Here is a 20,680-nt window from a genome sequence, read left to right on the forward strand (position 1 = left end):
GTTCAAAAACCTTCAAAACGTGAAGAAATGTAAAAATTTTCAATTTCGATTTCTGGACGATTACAATAACTTACCCTATGGGAAGTTAAAAATGTATGTTCATTACGTTTATGAAAAACAAAAGTTGATTAATTATGATTAATAATTTTTTCAGATTTATTTCCAGTCTAACTTACCTATTTCATACACTGAAATAAGTCGGGTCAATTGACCCGTAGGAATAGATATACGAAAACCGTCGGCACTATTAGTGTTATTAGTGTTAATATAGACGTCATAAACAACTAACCATGATTTGCCATAAGATTTTAGAAAACATCTCAGTTTTAAAAATTCTTATGAACCAACGAAGATTTGATCATCATTGTCATCAATAAAACGGTCATGAGAGAGCACCTTATTACAAAAATTCAAAATTTCTTAATAAACTTTATTTACAAACGTCTCATGACCAAAATTAAAAAAAAAAAACTTATTTTACTTTTTTTATATTTCATAACAAAAATACTTACAGTTCATATCAAGGTGGACTGTTGCTATCGTCGGCTGCGTCCTGTTGCTATTACTGGCTCTACAACTTAATTCGCTATGTAAATCCGACCTAGATAAAGATGGTATATGCAATTCAGCCCTGACTTCCGACGAAGGTCCCCCAGACCCTGTTGCGGACCTGCTTGCTGTCGTTAGAGCAGTGTCATCTCTATACCAAGCCACTCGGGGTAACGGAGAACCTAGGAAAAGAAAATTATGAAAAGAAAATTTTCAGAAGAAATGTTTACATTATAGTGAAAATTATTTAATTATCAATAAAATATTGTGAATTTTATATCGAATGGAAAAACAAGTACTGAGTTGTTTTTCCAACATGCCCTTTTAATGTCTTTTTCGGCCGACTATTGTGAATTCATCAAATTTATTAAATGCCCTTAACTGGACAGTTGTAAATAAAATAGACAATAAAAAATGGCTAAAATTTAATTATAAGAAGATTGTAAAAATTTACGCTATAAAGCTAATTGAGTCATTAATTAGATATGATATAATGTATGTAAAGATTGCTGTAGACCAAAACAAATTAAATTTAAAATAAATGTTGAAAGAAAATTTCATTTAGTCATACCAAATAATTCTATGTATTGAAAATACAATAACCGTGTGTGTTACGAATACCATTGAATCTACACTATAGAAAAAGTCTTTATTTCTAAACTATATTAGAACTTTTAAAAGTTCAACACAAGTTTTTCATAGTTCCAACGCTGCTGAAAATTTTACTTTATTTTACTTTTTTGTACTTTTAGTTTTTCTGAATGAAATACTTTGAAAGGAAATAACTTTGCGTGTTACTTGTTAATATAAATATTTTATTTAAAAATTCACCAATAAAATACTACACAATGTATGTAAAAAGTTTTTGCTATTTATTAGAGAATAGAATATAAAGAAAGTAAATATATCTGCTTATGTTTAATTAATACGATTGTAAAACACCAAAAGGGAAACAAAAACCTGGAATATTTAAATAATTACTACAAACAAAAATAATTATCTTTGCAATAAAATAAAATACCATACAGATTTATGATTATTGGCTTTATCATGCTCAGAAATAAGAAAAGATAGTATAGTAACTTATATGTAAAAATTTATTTATGAAACAATAACCAGTGGCCGCGTTTACTTTAAAGCACTAATTCTATTAGGGGAGATAGGTAGGAGTTTGTAACAGGGGTATGTAGAAACAGGCATTTTGCAATAAGATCTTAAGCATAGTTAAAACATTTTTGTGTCTCGATTGAACATGTAAACCGTCCTGCATAAGTGCATAATATTGTCATAGATACTGTTCCGCAGTAAACAGAACTGTGCATGAGCGTCATTTTCGACATGTAATATGAAAATGAGATCTATCATAAAATTTCGGTTTGCGTTATTATTGAGTATTTTTAAAATTTCTATACCTTATCGATTCAAATTTAGTAATCTTTGATAATGTACAAGAATGTTTGTGGTTGCTAAAAAATTTAAGTAGTTATCTTGATTAATGTGAAATTAACACAACTGGCATTAGTTGAACAAAACCTTGGGGCTAAGTGTAAGATACAATAATTATTTGGAGATTCGAGGGAATATATTTTATTTGTACTATGATATTGATTGCAGTTTACGCTGATTTATGATAAACATTTATTTTAAAGTATCAATATATATTTTATACGCATTTATTTTTAGCGTTGATTTATAAAAAGAATTACTCAAACAAGTGAATCTTTTGTAAAAAATTAATTTTGAGAGGCATTCTTGTCATTTTGTGCCGTTACTACTTGCTCCGGTAGATGTTTCCATTAACCAATCAATTGTGAAATATTAAACAACAGTTGTGAAATTATTTTTACTTGATTCGGTAGAGGAATAATTGGGTATATGACGTATCCATCTTCATTATGTAAAAAATCTGTTGACCTTAAGATATATTGATTTAAAAAATAACTACTACAATTTGTTAGTTTCCCTATATATATATATATATATATATATATATATATATATATATATATAATTAACACTATACTTTCGTGTTCAACAATTTATTGAATATTATACTTGAAAATTATGAAATGATGAAACCATTGCGATCTGGTGACTGTTGGAAAAATTAAGAAATACTTAGTATGTGTTTTGAACTGAGGCTATACTGATGAACATTTTGTTTTATTTACCTCCAAATACGTGACAAGTCAACGTGAGCGAATCTCCTTCATTATAGGGTCCCACGACTGAGGCTCTGTCCACGCCTGCTTCATCTTTTATAACAATTCTATGAGGAGGCACTGAAACAAGAATTTAATTAAATTATATAATATATATATATATATATATATATATATATATATATATGTACTATCGCATTGCATCATTGCACGGGTGTCGTCTTTAGACATCATGCAATGTGCCCACTTTTAGATAGCTATTGGAAACTCTAATTTTAAATTGTTAATTTTAGTTCTTTAGTTCTTTTGACATGTAATTTTCATTTCTAGATATATTTTTATTGAAAATGGTTGAACAATATTAAAATACGCTGATGGTCATGTTTCATTCAGTAGCGCTATTTGAAAACACGCTGTTCCATACAGCAGTATCACTTCTATGAAAAACACTCTCGTAACGAAAGGATTAATATTAAACTAGTTGGTATTGGTATTTAGCCTTGAGGCAAGTTACATTAACTTCCCGATAAGTGTAAATAATCGACTTAATCAATAATAAACAAATTAATTTATGAGTGATTAGAAGTATTCCGAGTGAATTTATTACACATAATTGAAAACGAACGAACACGTTAACTCGGAGTATTTTCTAGAAGCAAATTTTCGATTTTTATATTCAAACCAGTTTCCGTAGGACTTTAATGGTTTATTAATACCAGGTACTCTAACGTTGTACTAAATAAATCATCTAATTTCAATTTTAACAAACGTCAACAAAACTACTCATTTTCTCAAACTTTGATGAATTTTTAAAATAAACTACTTGTCTTAAGGCCGTAATATTTCAGTAAGTTCTATAAGACCATGATATACATCGCCAAAGAAAGTTTCATAAAAATCGGCTTAATTTTTTTTTCAACAGTTAATTACAAGAAAACGGCTCAGTAGATTTTCACCTAAAACTAATCAGTATCATTCTCAACTAATATCTTTCGAACAGTTTTTGATTTTTTAAAATCGATTCGGTAGAATGAGCTTAAATGTGGACAAAAAGTTTAACACTCTTTTTCAAATTACAAAAAAACGGCTCGGCAGATCGTCTCACAAAACTATAGTGCGTCTGACAAACTATAGTGCTCATTGAGTTACATCGAATGGCTTTTAAATTTCTGAAATCGGTTCAGGCGTTTTTGAGCAAACGTCGATGAAAAGTCTAATTTTGACAAATGCCAAAAAAATGATACCAATTTCTGCAAACTTTGACGAATTTTTAAAGCTAAACAAGTTGTTGCAGGGCGTTAATATTTTAGTATGATCTAGAAGACTATGATATCTACCGTCAAAAAAATCATTAAAATCGTCGTTTTTTTTAAAAAAATTTGAATTTTCAAAATCGATTCAGAATTGCGAGCTAAAACGCGGACGAAAAATTTTTCACTTTTCTGCGATTTACAACGAAACGGCCCGGCCGATTTTTGCTCAAAACTCAAGAACCCTAGTCGTCATCGAGATACATCGAATGGCTTTTAAATTTTTGAAATCGGTCCAGCCGTTTCTGAGAAAACGTTGATTTACGGCAAAAAATCTGTTTACACACGCACACACACATACTTTTTCCAAATTTGGTCTCATTCGATTCAGAATGGCTTGTAACGTCGAGAAAACATAAAATTAGCGAATCGGATTTTTTTATGAAAACATAAACCTCTCGTTCGGGAAGTTAAAAATCAATGCACAATTAGCTATTTGATATAAATACTTGTTTCCATGGCAAATTTAAAAACCCCCTCCAAAAAGCAACTTTTAAGATGTAAATGTGATCCAGAAAACAAATTCACGCGTGACCTTTAACACATAATAGAGCGTCGTCCAAAGATCGATATTCAATTCGGATTTAATACGGCATGTAAACGCTTTTGCGAATATGATACTTATTTTTCATTCATCCGTAAATCTTACAGAAAATTCATTTCGTGTTTATTGCACTACCCTTCGACGTCGCCTGCTCCCTTATGCGACCTTTATACCTTGAAGGCAGCCCTTTTAAGGTCGCATTAAGGAAGCCTTCTCTATAATTCTGTAGCCCTGCAGAGCCCATAGTCTGTATGCTATTATAGGAATGAGAATAAGAACAAAATATTCGTTTTTATAATCGATGTTACAAAATTTCTCAATATATAAAATCATATGATAGATTATTAAAAGCAAAAAAATAGTGGTAATAGTAGTTTATGAAAAATTCCCATAGATTAATGTTTATACTAAAACAATAATTTTTAATTTCAAAACTTTTTCTAAACATGACTATATACTGCTTAACATAAATTAAATTCAAAAATCAAATGAATAAAACTAAATTGACGAATTGACAGGAATCAGATAACAAATAAAAAATAGAATTCTAAAATTTCTACATCGTCGAAATCGTCGACGAAAATTTGAACCGAACTCACACATACATCCACATTTTCTAAGATGTGCCAAAATGTTCAGAAACCTCTGAAACGTGAAGATATATTAACATTTTCATTTTCAATATTTTTGTGATTCTCATATATTGAAACATGCCATATTATAAAAAGATATAATTTTCATTATTGTGCAGATTACAATTATTATTTAATTATTAGTTTGACTTTTAAGCAACATTAAAATTACATAAAACTATTTCCATTTGATGCATATGCAATTAAGTACACTTTGATTATATTTCCAATCACATTAATGAAATTCAATATCGAATTCCATATAAATATAATCAAATCACATTGTGATACATACATTGCATTACACAAATTTGTGAATTTCATTAAATCAACGTAGTTAACGAATCAAATAAAATCATTTACAAAATGCCATCTAATTGTTTCAATTAATTTGATATGAAATCCAATCCGAAACAGTATTAGGTTTACTCAAATTAAATATTTCGTTATAATTACATGCCACTTGTGACAAATGTGTTGGAATTATTGCATGATATAAATTTACATCAAAGAACATTCGGTCGCAATACATTAAATGCCCTTGGCTGTTTAATGCATTTGAAATTATAGAACAATTTGCAAATTGATTGTGCACATGTAATCGGTAATATCTAATTAGTCTGGCTTACTTGCCAATAATGTTTTGAACTCTGCTTTGAAACCTAGAAACCATAAATTTATAAATTACAACATTATATTTCTTCAGTAAAATTTCTCTCGAAATACTGATGATGAGATCTGCTCATAATGCTTTTTTGGTTAATCAGATCTTCAACTTAAATACAAGAGCAACTTCAGTTGTCTCTATTGTTGATAATACTGAAACTTAAAAAGTGTATCTATCTATCGGGTCAACTGGTAGTTGCTTTCTAAAACTCGTCTTGATTAAGGAAAAGATTCATCATAACTCATATTATTGTTTATATTAATGTTGATCGATTTATATTAATTCGAAATTATGAAAATTAAAAAATAGCTATACACAAGGTGCTTAGGAGTATTCAGAAATGTTTTTCACAGTTATTAGCCTATTTAATATTTTTTAATATCATAATATAAGCTTAAAATTATTAACTTCCCGTAGGGTAAGTTATAGTAATCGCAAAAAAATCGAAAATGAAAATTTTTATATATCTTTACGTTTCAGAGGTTTCTGAACATTTTGGCATACCTTAGAAAAAATGGATGTATGTGTGTGTGTGTGTGTGTGTGTGTGTGTATGTATGTGTGTGTATGTATGTGCGGATACAAATTTTCGTCGACGATTTCGGGAACACGGATCAACCGATTTGAATAATTCAAAAAGCATTCGATTCGTATTGATAAGGAGACGTGCTGATTAGTTTTTGGCGAAGGCAAGTCTAGCCGTTCCGAAGATACGGGGCAAAAAATGCCGAAAACGGTAACTCAGTTTTTAAAGAACGGAGCGTCCGATTTTAATAATTCAAAAAACATTTTACTTGTATTGACATGGTGAAGAATTGATCAAATTTTCATGAAGGCAGGTCTAGCGGTTTCGGAGATCTAACGAAAAAAGTAAAAAAAAATGCCATTTCGCGGTCAAAAATGATCATTAGACATATGCACATCAAATTATCAGATATTTTATAGAGATTTTAACAATAAGTATGAATTTTGTTTACATTCCTATGGGTTCCGTACCAATGTTTATTCGTTAGACAGCGACGCGGCGCTTACGCGCTTTATATTTTGTTTCTATGCAGTTGCGGCAGTACGATTGCTTTGAAAAAAAGTTCAGATCTTCCAAAATATGTCAAAATTTAAAAAAAATTTTTTTTCAGAAAAAAAAAAATTTAAAAATTTTTTTTAGAATTTTTTTAAAAAAAAAAATTTTTTTTTCAAGAAAAAGTAATTCTTTGTCCAATTTATAGTTTCTCAAAAATCTTATTCTTGCAAAGTAAAATTTTTTCAAAAATGTTAATCGTTTTTAAAAAAATAATAATTTTTGGTACGGGAAGTTTCAGCAATTTGCCTTAAGGCACGATGCCCTAATTGCCTTAAGACAGAATTCCACTTACAGCTAGTTAAAAATTTATTTGAACATATAAAAAACATATATTCTATAATAACATTTATTAACTTCCCGAAGGAGAAGTTTGTGTTTTCATAAAAAAATCCGATTCGCTAATTTTATGTTTTCTCGACGTTACAAGCCATTCTGAATCGAATGAGACCAAATTTGGAAAAAGTATGTGTGTGTGTGTGTGTGCGTGTGCACTAACAGATTTTTTGCCGTAAATCGCCGTTTCCTCAAAAACGGCTAGACCGATTTCGAAATTTTAAAAGCCATTAGATGTATCTCGATGAGGACTATTGTTTGTCAGTTTTGTGCGACGATTGGCCAAGCCGTTTCTTCGTAAATAGCAGAACAGTGAAAAGTTTTCGTCCACGTTTTAGCCCGCAATTCTAAATCGATTTTGAAAATTCAAAATTTGTTCGAAAGATATTGGTTGGAAATCGACCTGATTAGTTTTTGGTAGAGATCGGCCGGGCCATTTTCTTGTAATAAGATGTTAAAAAATTTTCTCCGTTTATTCTTTAAAATATTATTATTTTTTTAATGGTAGATACCATAGTCTTCTAGATCATACTAAAATATTACAATCCTACGACAAGTCGTTTAGCTTTAAATATTCGTCAAAGTTTGCAAAAATTAGTATGGCCTTTTTGGCATTTGTCAAAATTAGAACTTTCATCGACGTTTGCTCAAAAAAGCCTGAACCGATTTCAGAAATTTAAAAACCATTTGATGTATCTCGATGAGGATTATCGTTTCTCAGTTTTGTGCGACGATCGGCTTAGCCGTTTCTTTGTAATTTGCAAAAAAGTGTTAAACCTTTCGTCCACATTTAAGCTCATACATTCCTCATTTAAGTTGGAAATATATTAGTTGGGAATGATACAATGATTTTCATGGAACTTTTTTGGGCGATATATTTCATGGTCTTATAGAAGTTACTGAAATATTACGGCCTTACGACAAGTAGTTTTATTTTAAAAAATGATCAAAGTTTGAGAAAATGAGTAGTTCTTTTGATATTTGTTAAAATTAAAATTATATGATTCACCTGGTATAACGATAAATGCTTGGTCTTAATAAACATACTAAACAATTAAAGTCATACAAAAAACTGGCTCAATTATTAAAATTATTGATTTTTGAAAATTTGCTTTTAAAAAATACTCCGACCGGGTTGACGTGTTCGATTTTCAATAATGTGTAATAAATCCACTTCGAATACTTTTAACTACTCATAAATTAATTTATCTATCATGAATTAAGTCGATTATTTACACAAATCGAGAAGTTCATGTAACTTGCCTCAAGGCAAAATACCAATACCAACTAGTTTCTTACATTGTTTGAGGATCATAAAATATTTAATGAGCGAAACTTATGCTGAAAGTTTGATAATATATATTCCTCTCTAAATATCTTCCTGATATATATATATATATATATATTTGTGTTCTGATAAAAATAATAATTGAAGGTATGTGGCATTGCATCTTGAGAATGTTACATGAATATTAAGATTACCTAAAAGTTATTAAGTTAAAACGTCAACGAATGATAAAATTTTGGCTCACGTATAAATACAAACTTATACACACATTAATAGCATATCAAAATCTGTATCAAAAGATTCAGAATGAGTTAAAAAGTCGAAAAAAGACAAAATTAGCAATTCGGATTTTATTTTATTTTCGGGAAGTTAAAAATATACGGGGATGTGATACTTTTCTTAAATAGCATTACATGTATACACGTTTTAATTAATATAGGGTAGAGCAAGACACAAAGATCCAATTTGACTTTGAGCTAATTCAAATAAATAATTCAACATTAGAGCTAATTAGATTTTGAGCTAAAAGAATAAATAATTTAATTTTCAATAATTTGTTACCTAGTCCATTTTACCCCATAGGCGTGGCAGGCTCAATGTCTTACATTTAATTTTGAAGTGATTTTACAAAAAATTTGCTACTCTTTTTAACAGAACTTAAAAATATTTATCACCAGAGTTAGAATAACTATTAATTTAATTTATCTCTAATAAAATTGCTTTTTAAATGACTTTACTTTTTTATTTACTGGTTTTTATTGTTTATACATTTGCCAGGGTAAAGGTTTAGTTGATCTTTTTTACCCCACGCACATGTAAGCTTTATAGAGTTATATAAAAGAAACTGTTGAATCTAACTTAAAATTAACAATATATAAAACAATTAAACAAGGTATACTTACTTAAAATAATATTAAGGTCTCGTATACTAAGCAACATCGCTCACAACTAAAAAGACTAACAACGAAAGAAAATACTTTTGTTATGGATTTTCAAACATTGATGTTTATCTCCCGATAACAACGTCGTAAAAACCAAGAAGATGGCTGTTTATACATTTTTTCCCCTCTACTTTCAAATATTGTCGTTAAAAAATTCTTCTGTTTTGGAAATGTTGGCGGTGGGCCTTTCTACCCGCGGACTTTCAAGCCTCGCTCTAATCTATATCGAAAATGCGGGACAGTAGCGATTAGGGAATGCAATACCGATGGAAAATTTCAATACCGGTATTTTGGTAATTTTTCATTTTAAAACCGCAATACCGGTAAATTACCGGTATTTTTATTATCTTAAACAAACGTAGACAAAATTGAAATATAAAAAATGTATATAAAACTACAACTATATACAACTAAACAATAAAATAAAACAATAAGTTTATTTTTTTTAATGATAATTTAACAAAAGTATATGCAATTTCATTAATTCATTATGACTATATAGTACATTGAGTACTTTTCACCAAAACCAAACGTATGAGTAAGAAAGACCAAAATTTCATAAATCTGTATTCGATGTGTTAAATTAGCATAATCTCCAATATTTTATAAAAATACTTTTCTACACTAATTTAAGATCGGATACTTTGTCAAGATAAATAATAATTTACTATAATTGTTGAGTATTGTTATTTAAAACAATATGATGCTTCTATAGTATTTTAAAACTTCGAAACGTTTTCGAAAAATAATATTTTATAATTGTAATAAGAAGCAAACATATTTAGTAATTATCATAATTATTATGTTTAAAGTTAGAAAAAAATAAAGATTACGCAGGGGTAATCTTTATGATATAAAATATTTTGGTGCAAATATCACTTAAAATACATTTTTATATAAGATGTAAACAAACTTAAAATTATCTATCAGTCTAATTCTATTTATTGTAACACGATATGGAGCCTTTAGTAAAGCAATAAATATTCAATTTAATGACGAGTTGAGATAATATTTGACATTTGTTTATCCTATAGAATCACTTGAGGATATAGCTGTTTATGAGATTATGGAATTTAAATATAAATTTGTTCCGAGAAATTTAAACTTTAGTGTATAATGTATTAAATAGCGCTTATGTAAAAATACCGAAAATACCGGTATTTTGGTTACCCCAAAAATACCGCCGAAAAATCAGGCAATTTACCGGTAATTCGGTATATCGGTAAACCGGTATTGCATTTCCTAGTATCAATGACAACATCATGCAAGATGATTTACATGTCAATCGAGTTGGAAAAGATTTTAATCTCGTTCAAGATCTTATTGAAAAACGACTGCTATTAGTTACTACTGTTACAATAAGCTCTTAGATCACCTATCTCAAATATACTTTCAATGATACAAAATCACGTGGTTGCTCTGTGTTTTTAAAAAGTGCTTTTTACCTTCCTATTTTCTGTAAGGAATGTTTTAGAAGAAACGAAATAGAATAAAATACTGTCTAACGCTAAATTTCAGATAACACTTAATAAATGAATATTAAGTTCAGTAGTTTTGGAAAATAAGTCTTGGTCTAACGTCTGATAAATTCTGTCGACATTGCACGTCATCGTGTCCAACACTAACTCCATTTGGGCTTAACGTAGATCCTTACAGCCGTAGATTTTGTCTACGATATATCCTGACTCCGTCATTCCGTGCACAGGCGCCATGGTAAATACTGTACGAGGATGTCTACACCCTGCACCCCTGCACCTCTGCCCCTCTCTCGCTCCTGATGCCTCAACGACCTATTACAATGCCATCCTTTGCTTGTTAGCACGTTCGCTGCCCAGTTAGGAGGTTTTCAGAGCGTTAAGCTTATTTGAATGCTGACTGCGGACTATGCATAGAATCATATAATGGACCATTAAATATAAATACACAAACTTCAACTATCATCCCTATATTACTAACCAACGTCTAAGGGTATACAGAAACTATAGCGCCGTGAACTAATTTGCTTAAGACTACTGATTATTATTTACGCTGATTTTTATTATCCTGTATGAACCCGTACAGAAATTTCAATTCTACTCCAGTCTATTCCAGTATTAACTATAGGTGAGAAACCGATACCATTGTTATTCCATTTATAATGTTCAGAAGTTAATAAAACTAACTTGCTTGAGAACTGGGTTGATTATTTACGCTGATTTTTATTATCCTATATAAACATGATCAGAAGTTTCTAATAGTCTCTTCCAGCAGTAATTGTAGGTGAAAAAGCGATGCACATTATCAATGCATTTTTCTGTTCAGAAGTTTTGCGGTTCAGTTTGTTTGAGAATTCACATATTTGAATCTAATTATATCATAATTAAAATTCAATCCCATTCATTTTCTTCTTTTAGAGTCTTCATAAAAATTATGGGTGTTCTGACTTAGTGCAGGTCCGCGAGTAGGGCTTCCAATACCGTACTAAAATTTGATCTCGGTATTAATACCGGTATAACCAATGAAAAATTTACTAGTCATATTTTTAGTTACTGCAGTTGTCACATTGACATATTAACATTTTTATTGTTCTAAAATGAGTACATATTAATTATTTTATCACATAGAGAATATGAGTAGATAGATACAAAAAAAAACTTGCAAGAAAACAACTATATATTATCTTCTAAGTTAAACTTTACGTATAATAGGCTCGTATGGAATTATATATTTAAAGAAAAAAACAAATTTATGCTAGTGGGGTGTATGGCATCTTGCCTTAAGATAAATTGCTGGAACTTCCCGTACCGTAACGAAATGCTGGAGGAATATTAAATATTTTCAAATAGATTAATATAAATTGTTTAATATTTATAAGAATTATATACACTGAATTGCAAAGTTGAAATTATTTGTTTAAAGTATATTACAACTTCAGTCAAAATTAAAACTAAAATCTGAAAAATCTGAATTATGTTCGATATACAAAAAAAAATTTTTTTTTGAAAAAAAAATTGAAAAAAAATATTTTGAATCAATTTTTTTTACATAACCAATTATTTTGTTAAAACAAGCAGAAAATTCTTTGAATCATTGAAATCGGACGCTTAGTTCTCTCAAAAACTGTCATTTTTTGCACATTTAGCTCTGTATCTTCGAAATGGCTAGGCCTGCCTTTGCCAAAAACTAATAACCACTTCTCCCAATAATTACTAATTGAAAGTTTTTTTAGATCATTCAAACACTCGATTTCTATTTTCTGCACTCTTTGCTCTTTATCTCCGTAACTGCTGGACCTGCCTTTGCCAAAAACTAATCAGCATATCTCCCAATCAATAGGAACCGAATGTTTTTTGAACCATTCAAATCGGTTAATCCGTACGCCCGAAAACGTGGGCAAAATGTTCGGAAACCTTCAAAACGTCGAGAAATGCAAAAATTTTCAATTTCGATTTTTGGACGATTACTATAACTTACCCTACGGGAAGTTAACTGGTTGGTATTGGTATTTTGCCTTGAGGCAAGTTACATGAACATCCCGAAATGTGTAAATAAAAGTAGTTTAATTTATTTATTAATAAAAAAAATTTATTAATTAAAATAAATTAATTTATGAGTAATTAAAAGTATTACGAGTGGATTTATTACACATTATTGAATACAAATGAACGCGTTAACTTGGAGGATTTTCTAAAAGCAAATTTTCACAAATCATTAATTTTTATAATTGAAACAATTTCCGTAAGACTTTAATAGTTTCGCATGTTCATTAAGACCAAGTACTCTATCGTTATACCAAGTAAATCGTCTACATTTAATTTTAACAAACGTCAAAAAAACTACCCATTTACTCAAACTTTGATGAATTTCTAAAATTAAACTACTTGTGGCTAGGCAGTAATATTTCAGTAAGGTCTATAAGACCATGATATATATCGCCAAAAAAGTTCCATAAAAATCGGCTTACATTTTTTTTCAACAGTTAATATACAAGAAGACGGCTTGGTAGATTTTCACCTAAAACTAATCAGTATCATTTCCAACTAATATCTTTCGAACAGTTTTTGATTTTTCAAAATCGATTCAATAGTATGAGCTTAAATGTGGACAAAACGTTTAACACTTTTTTCCAAATTACAAAGAAACGGATCGGCAGATCGTCTCACAAAAACTGACAAACGATAATCCTCATCGAGATACATCAAATGGTTTTCAAATTTATGAAATGGGTTTAGGCGTTTTTGTGCAAACGTCGATGAAAGGTCTAATTTTGACAAATGCCAAAAAAACGATACTAATTTTTGCAAACTTTGACTAATTTTTAAAGCTAAACGAGTTGTCGTAGGGCCGTAATATTTTAGTATGATCTAGAAGACCGTCAAAAAAATAATAATAAAAATCGTCAAAAAAATTTTTTTCAACACGCTATTACGAGAAAACGGCCCGGCAGATCTTTACCAAACACTCATCAGCACGATTCCCAACCTATATATTTCGAACGGTTTTTGAATTTTCAAAAACGTATCAGAACTGCGTGCTAAAACGTTAAAAAAAATTTCACTTTTCTGCTATTTACAAAAAAACGGCTTGACTGATCTTCGCGCAAAATTGATAAACATTAGTTCTCATCGCGATACATCGAATGGCTTCTAAATTTTTGAAATCGGTCCAGCCGTTTTGGAGAAAACGTCGATTTACGGCAAAAAATCTGTTCACACACACACACATACTTTTTTCAAATTTGGTCTTATTCGATTCAGAATGGCTTGAAACGGCAAGAAAACATAAAATTAGAAAATCGGGTTTTTTGATGAAAACATAAACTTTTCCTTCGGGAAGTTAAAAAGTATTGAATTTTAATTAAATTCTTTTTTACTTAATTATCAAACAAAAATAACTCGAAATATTAATACAAGTGTTTTAAGCACAACCGTAAACTTAAACAAAGAAAATATTCATGGAAAAGCTATCCACTAAGGATAACAAATGTAATGTGTTTTCCGATACCATGCCGTTTGACGTTAAGACATGAGTATTCAACAATAATTTTGACTAGTCCTAAGTTCTCATGACAGTTTTTCAATTAGACTGTTCCTTCATCTCATTTAACCACTTTAGGCACATCCAGCTTTTCCTTCCTAGTTCTATGTGCCTGCAGGAACATGAATTATGTATGACGGAGTAAGTGGCCTGAAAATTATTTTATAGCACCGTAACTTCACCACCTGTCTTCGGTTATACTAGGGCGCAATGAAAATCCTTAAGGTAACTTAAGGGCCGCAATAAATAATAAAGCTGTAGAAATAAAACCAAAGTTTCACTCAGTTTGTGCGCTTAAAGGATTTTAATAACAGTATGTATATAACTCCGGTTTGAGCTATATACTCGGCTTAAGAGGCTATTTTTCTGTTATAAGTAAATCAGACATAATTGCTGCTAGGTAATTTTGATATATTTTTCACATTAGGTAGTTACCATTTTACATTTTGATTGCATTCTCAAACTAGCGCATTAAAATATCGAATAAATTGATGAATACAAATAGAATGAAATGATCCACATTTGTTGGATATTAGAGATATCATAATACTTAAAATCAAATACAAAAATTAAAATATTTTTTGATCAAATATATGTCTATAATAATTATTTTATTATTTTAAGAGCTGATAAATGTCATGTTGCATGAATTATTTTAAGCTATCATAAATATATTTTTTCTACGAAGATGATAAATATAAAAAAGCTAAATAAACCATGATCTAAAAATGCACTCCATTGTTATTATTAAAAATAAAATATTGAAAATTTTTCCAAAATTGTAGCTATTGATATTGAGAATATTTCCATATTTGCGACTATTGAAAGAGTTTATGTTTAAAAACTAAAAAAATGTTCATTAAAAGAATTTAAATATTTTGAGTATTTATAATGTCATTTTTATCACAACTATCATATCTATAATATATGAAAGGAAGGATAAAAAAATTAGTTAGCATAAAATATTCTTAAATTTTTAAAATGACCTAAACAAAATTTGTGAATGGGCAGATACAAAATCTGAGCAGACTGAGTGTCGGACACCTAAGGTTATATATAAATAAATCAAAAAATATTTTACGAAATGTTTATTAAATTATTACTTATGTTAGATAACAAAGTTAGAAATCAAACTAAATTAACAAAAACGCAATCTTTGCTAAACAATAATTATACTATCAATCAAACTTTGGTATCAAAAAATATGATTTTAAACAGTGGCACCAAGTACCGGACATTTCAAAATAACCTGCATTGGTCACATATGTAGCCACCTCCACACTCTGGAATGTCTGCACATTTGTGTTTGACGAATATTCTTAGATATTACAAAAAAATCACTAATTATCCACCCTTTTGGCTGGGCCACACCGATGCTTTCAGCTGGAGCATTAATCATAAGATTTTCATTCTATGACTAGAAAATACAAAAATGGGGGTATGTAGTGACTGTTAGCACTCATACAGAACAAAATTAAATAATTAGAATAAATTACGTTATTTCTCACAAGAAATATCAATATGTTTACTTCCGACAGATAATTTCGTTCATTTGGTGGTACCTACTAAAATTGTTTAAAATATCTAATGATATTCTACCATTTTACAGATAATAATCAAGTACTACTTTTATTTTTGAATGCCACTAAAATATGAATGCATAAATACACTAGAATTACTTCCATTGATATTTAGGTGACGCCGTGTTTTGCGCATAAAACAACAAAACTTCCCGTCGTGGTCGTGTCCGTCACAGGTGAGTCTTGGCGCGTGATCCTGCACCTGTGTGCCCCCCGCGCCCCCTCCACTTGTATTTTGAAATAAAAAGATTTATACTCGCTTAAATAATACGTGTTAAATAGAGTGTCCGGCTTTAGGTGCCGTCCGGCGTTACGGGACTTCCCCCTACGCATTTTTCAAAATAAATATTAATATATATTTAAAGGAGAACCAAACAATTAGTGGGTGAATAAGAAGTGAATATCATTCTGAGAATAAGAAACGTCATATAAAACTAATTGATGAATACATAACATTAGTAGAAAGAAAAATTAAATGATGATAAACTATCGAAAAATCAGTAGGGAGAATTATTTCCTTTAAAGGTTTTAACTGATACAACAGTAATTTACAAAAAAACTTTAATACAATTTTGGAAACTCGTATAAAAAACCTTTTCGATTAGAGCACTAACAAGTTTATTAGATCGTTCATTGATATAATCAGAACCAATCCTTCAATCTAGAGCAGGGCTGAACAAAAAGGTCTTATATCTGTTTTTGCAATTATACTGTGAAAACTAAACCGACTACATCAGAACAAATATAATATTTAAAACAAACAACAATATCAACTCTACGTTCAGCAAAATTTCCATCAAATTCATTATGAGAGGAAAGTCACCAAATATGGAATAGTATCCTAATATGGTATATCTTCATTTCTCTAAGACTTTAAGTAATAAACGCAATACTCGATCATCGCACTCACACCATCGAGTCAGTTGCGCGAACGCTTCACGTGTAGCAGGGGTGTTTTGTGAAAAAAGTTTTAAAGGTAAGTAATAAATAAGTATTACCAGCCAGTTATGTTTGTATACATGAGTGTTATACTATTCAGTATACCGGTATTATATTTATTTTACCATTTTGTGATCTTTTGTCATTAAAATATTAGAAAAGTTTGAACCAGTATAATAATTCAAATATGGACAGTCGTCGGTGTCTAATTATCGAATACTAATAAATATGGAATATATATGCCAGAAAAAACGAAGAAAAGTATCTAGCAGAGAAAGAGAAGCTGCTGTACCAGCAGTCATAACATCTTCTCACTAGAAAAATGATTAAATTAAAATTAAAAAATAAAAATATGAAGAAACATGAAAAAGAAAGTAAATTAGTCAACACAAAGAATAAGAAGAAAACTGCGAAGAGAATCAAACCAACAAAAAAAAAACAAGGATGATAGTGAAGAAGAGAACTCTAAGTTGATGAACCAAGATATTAATGTCCATTTTTGTTATTGTCATGTTGATTTATGCATATATTCCATATATTCGATATTTGGTTATTCATTTGTGATTTTTTTTTGTTAGATTTCAATTTGATAACTAATATATTTGATTAAAGACTGTTAATTAATACATATAAATGTATAAGGGATTAGAAAAAACATTAAACTGTTAATAAAGTTATTTTTATATCCCAAAAACAAAATGGTATTCCATATTTCATGAATTTCTTCTATATATCTACGTTTCGTTTTCTATTTTTCAAAAAAATTTCATCTGGTTCTTTTCTTTCTATAGACGGTGTAAAATGTGACGGTCAAGAGACTAAGAGTTGTAATGTCTTATTTTTAATTTAAAAGGTATTTTACGTAATAATAGCTACATTATACAACCAATGCAATGAATGAAAAACAAAATTAAAAATTATAATATAAACTAGTTGGTATTGGTATTTTGCCTTGAGGCAAGTTACATGAACTTCCCGATATGTGTAAATAATCGACTTAATCAATAAAAAATAAAATAGTTTATGAGTGATTAAAAGTATTCCGAGTGGATTTATTGCGCATATTTGACATGTTAACTCGGAGTATTTTCTAAAAGCAAATTTTCACAAATCAATAATTTTTATAATTGAACCACTTTCAGTAGAACTTTAATGGTTTCGTATGTTCATTAAAAAAAAAACGAACGAACACGTTAAACCAAGTAAAATCGTCTAAATTATATTTTAACAAACGTCAGAAAAACTACTCATTTTCTCAAACTTTGATGAATTTTTAAAATTAAACTACTTGTCGTAAGGCCGTAATATTTTAGTAAATTCTATACGACCATGATATATATCGCCAAAAAAAGTTTCATAAAAATCGGCTTAATTTTTTTTTCAACACTTAATTACAAGAAAACGGCTCGGTAGATTTTCACCTAAAACTAATCAGTATTATTCTCAATTGATATATTTCGAACAGTTTTTGATTTTTTAAAATCGATTCGGTAGTATTAGGTTGAATGTGGACAAAAAGTTTAACACTTTTTTTTCAAATTACAAAGAAACGGCTTGGCCGATCGTCGCACAAAACTGAGAAACGATAATCCTCATCGAGATACATCAAATAGTTGTCACTATTTCTTCTGCAATTCCGAAAATAATTTGAATTCGTTTTTGAAATTTTAGGGATATATTCTTGGCTGGTTTTCAAAGACATTTTTGCATAAAAATCAATTTTTTAAGCCTCTAAAGCATGCTGCCCCCTTAATTTATTGAGAAAAACAAAAAAGTTAAATAACTACTATTTCTATGATACCTAATGTATCACAATTATAGATTTGGGTTACTAAATTATACTATTCTAACAAAGGATTAATTAATTGAATCTTAGAGCAGATAACTTTTTCAAACATGTCCACATATTTAGTTAAAAAGATTAATCCTCGATATTTCAGAGATTATTTGATCATTCCATCGTTAGAAGTTTAGAATATACCTCTTTTAATATTACGCAATCCTATCGAGATATGCGCCGGAAGAATTCTATCGAGATATGCGCATTTTGCGATAAATAGTATAAATTATGAATCGTACAATCGTTCGAAAACGCGTTTGAATTTGAGCATTTTCCGAAAAGAAATACGGTAAAAGATTTTATGAGATATCGACCGAATCGCTAAGAACACGGTTCACCTTCTTAACCGACATTAAATAATAAAGTAGCGGCGCTTAAGTACCAATTTAGATTAGATTTATTTCGGTAATGCCGAAGATGGTGCCGTTAAACGAACAATATAAAGGTACCGCCGGGCAATCGAATCATAGACTGAGAGTTGTCATAACCCACGAATTAATAAAAATTACGAGATGAAAATATGTTAATTATTGGAAAAGGTAATTAAACATAAAATTTCAAATTTCAGTATGATTATTCGCATGTTTTGTAAAAAAAACTTTATAAAAATGTGAATGTTTTGAAATAAAGTAGAGCCAGGCTTAAAAATTCGTGAGTAAAAAGGTTCACCAACGACATCTTAAAAACAAAAAAAGTTAGGAATATTTTAACAACAATATTTGAAATTAGAGAGAAAAAATATATTGCCATCACCTTGATTCTTACGCCATCAGGAGATTAACAGCAATATTTGAAAATCCGTAACAAAAGTATTTTCCTTCATTGTTAGTTTTTCTGTTTGTTAGCACTGTTGTTTAGTTTACAGACCTTAATATAATTTTTAAGTGTATGTTATTTAATTGTCTCATAAAATGTATTGATAATTTTAATTTAGATTGAACAGTTTTTTTACTTCCCGTGAAAATGTTTATATATATTTATGTTTCAAAGGTTTCTGAACATTATGGTATACATTAGAAAAAATGGATGTACCTATGTGTGTGCGTGTGATTCATAAACCTTCGATTCCTATTAATGAGAAGATGTGATGATTAGTTTATGGATAAGGCAGGTTCATCCGTTTCAAAAATACGGGGCAAAAATTGTCAAAAATAGTAATCGAGTTTTTGAGAGAATGGGCCCCATGTAGTAACATTTTTTATTATCTCTTTTATTTACAACTGTCCAGATAAGAACATTTAATAAATTTGTTGAATTTACAATAGTCAGCAGTAAAAGGTCATTGTATACTAAAGGGGCATGTTGGAAAAACAACTCAGTAGTTTTAAGTATTAAGATAGCAAGATGACCATATTTTTCAAGTAAAAGCCGGGACGGTAATTTTTAGTTATACTCATCAGGGACGGGGAGGGGGGTATGGTGAAAAATTTATTATTATTTTAAAATTATAAATACTATTTAAGGATCCAAAAAATTCAGTCTTTTTAAATAAATCAATTTTTTTAATCAGAATTACTGATTAAAAACTTCGGCTTTTAAATTTTTTATAAAATTTCTTTTTTTTCTTCATAATTATTTAAAAATAATTAGCAGATATTTTAGGCAGCCAAAAAAATTCATTTTCATGATTTTTGTTAATTTTTGTAAAATTGAAAATAAAAATTTAAAATTATGAATATGAGAAGCTTAAAATACCCGTATTGTAAATTTTATATACGGCAATTCTCTCATTCATAACGTATTGTTTCATATAAGCATACTATTTGTACGTATCATTTTCAGATATTTGATTAAAGTTA

At 29.3% G+C, this 20,680-nt stretch overlaps 1 protein-coding gene across 1 annotated transcript in view; it reads right to left on the reverse strand.

The window, feature by feature from the left end:
* The window catches only part of LOC113385496 (hemicentin-2-like), a 147,571-nt gene that overhangs the window by 22,220 nt on the left and 104,671 nt on the right, over positions 1-20,680 (reverse strand). Inside the window, exons 4-5 of the mRNA XM_026623352.1 lie at positions 2,721-2,831; positions 513-731 (exon numbers count right to left, since the gene is read on the reverse strand). Of these exons, the coding sequence (XP_026479137.1) occupies positions 513-731; positions 2,721-2,831 (330 nt within the window). The remainder of the gene's footprint in view (positions 1-512; positions 732-2,720; positions 2,832-20,680) is intronic.

The sequence above is a fragment of the Ctenocephalides felis genome, unplaced genomic scaffold (assembly GCF_003426905.1).
Source record: "Ctenocephalides felis isolate EL2017-DRISC unplaced genomic scaffold, ASM342690v1 CF-g0.4_SCAFFOLD_03571, whole genome shotgun sequence".
NCBI lineage: Eukaryota > Metazoa > Arthropoda > Insecta > Siphonaptera > Pulicidae > Ctenocephalides > Ctenocephalides felis.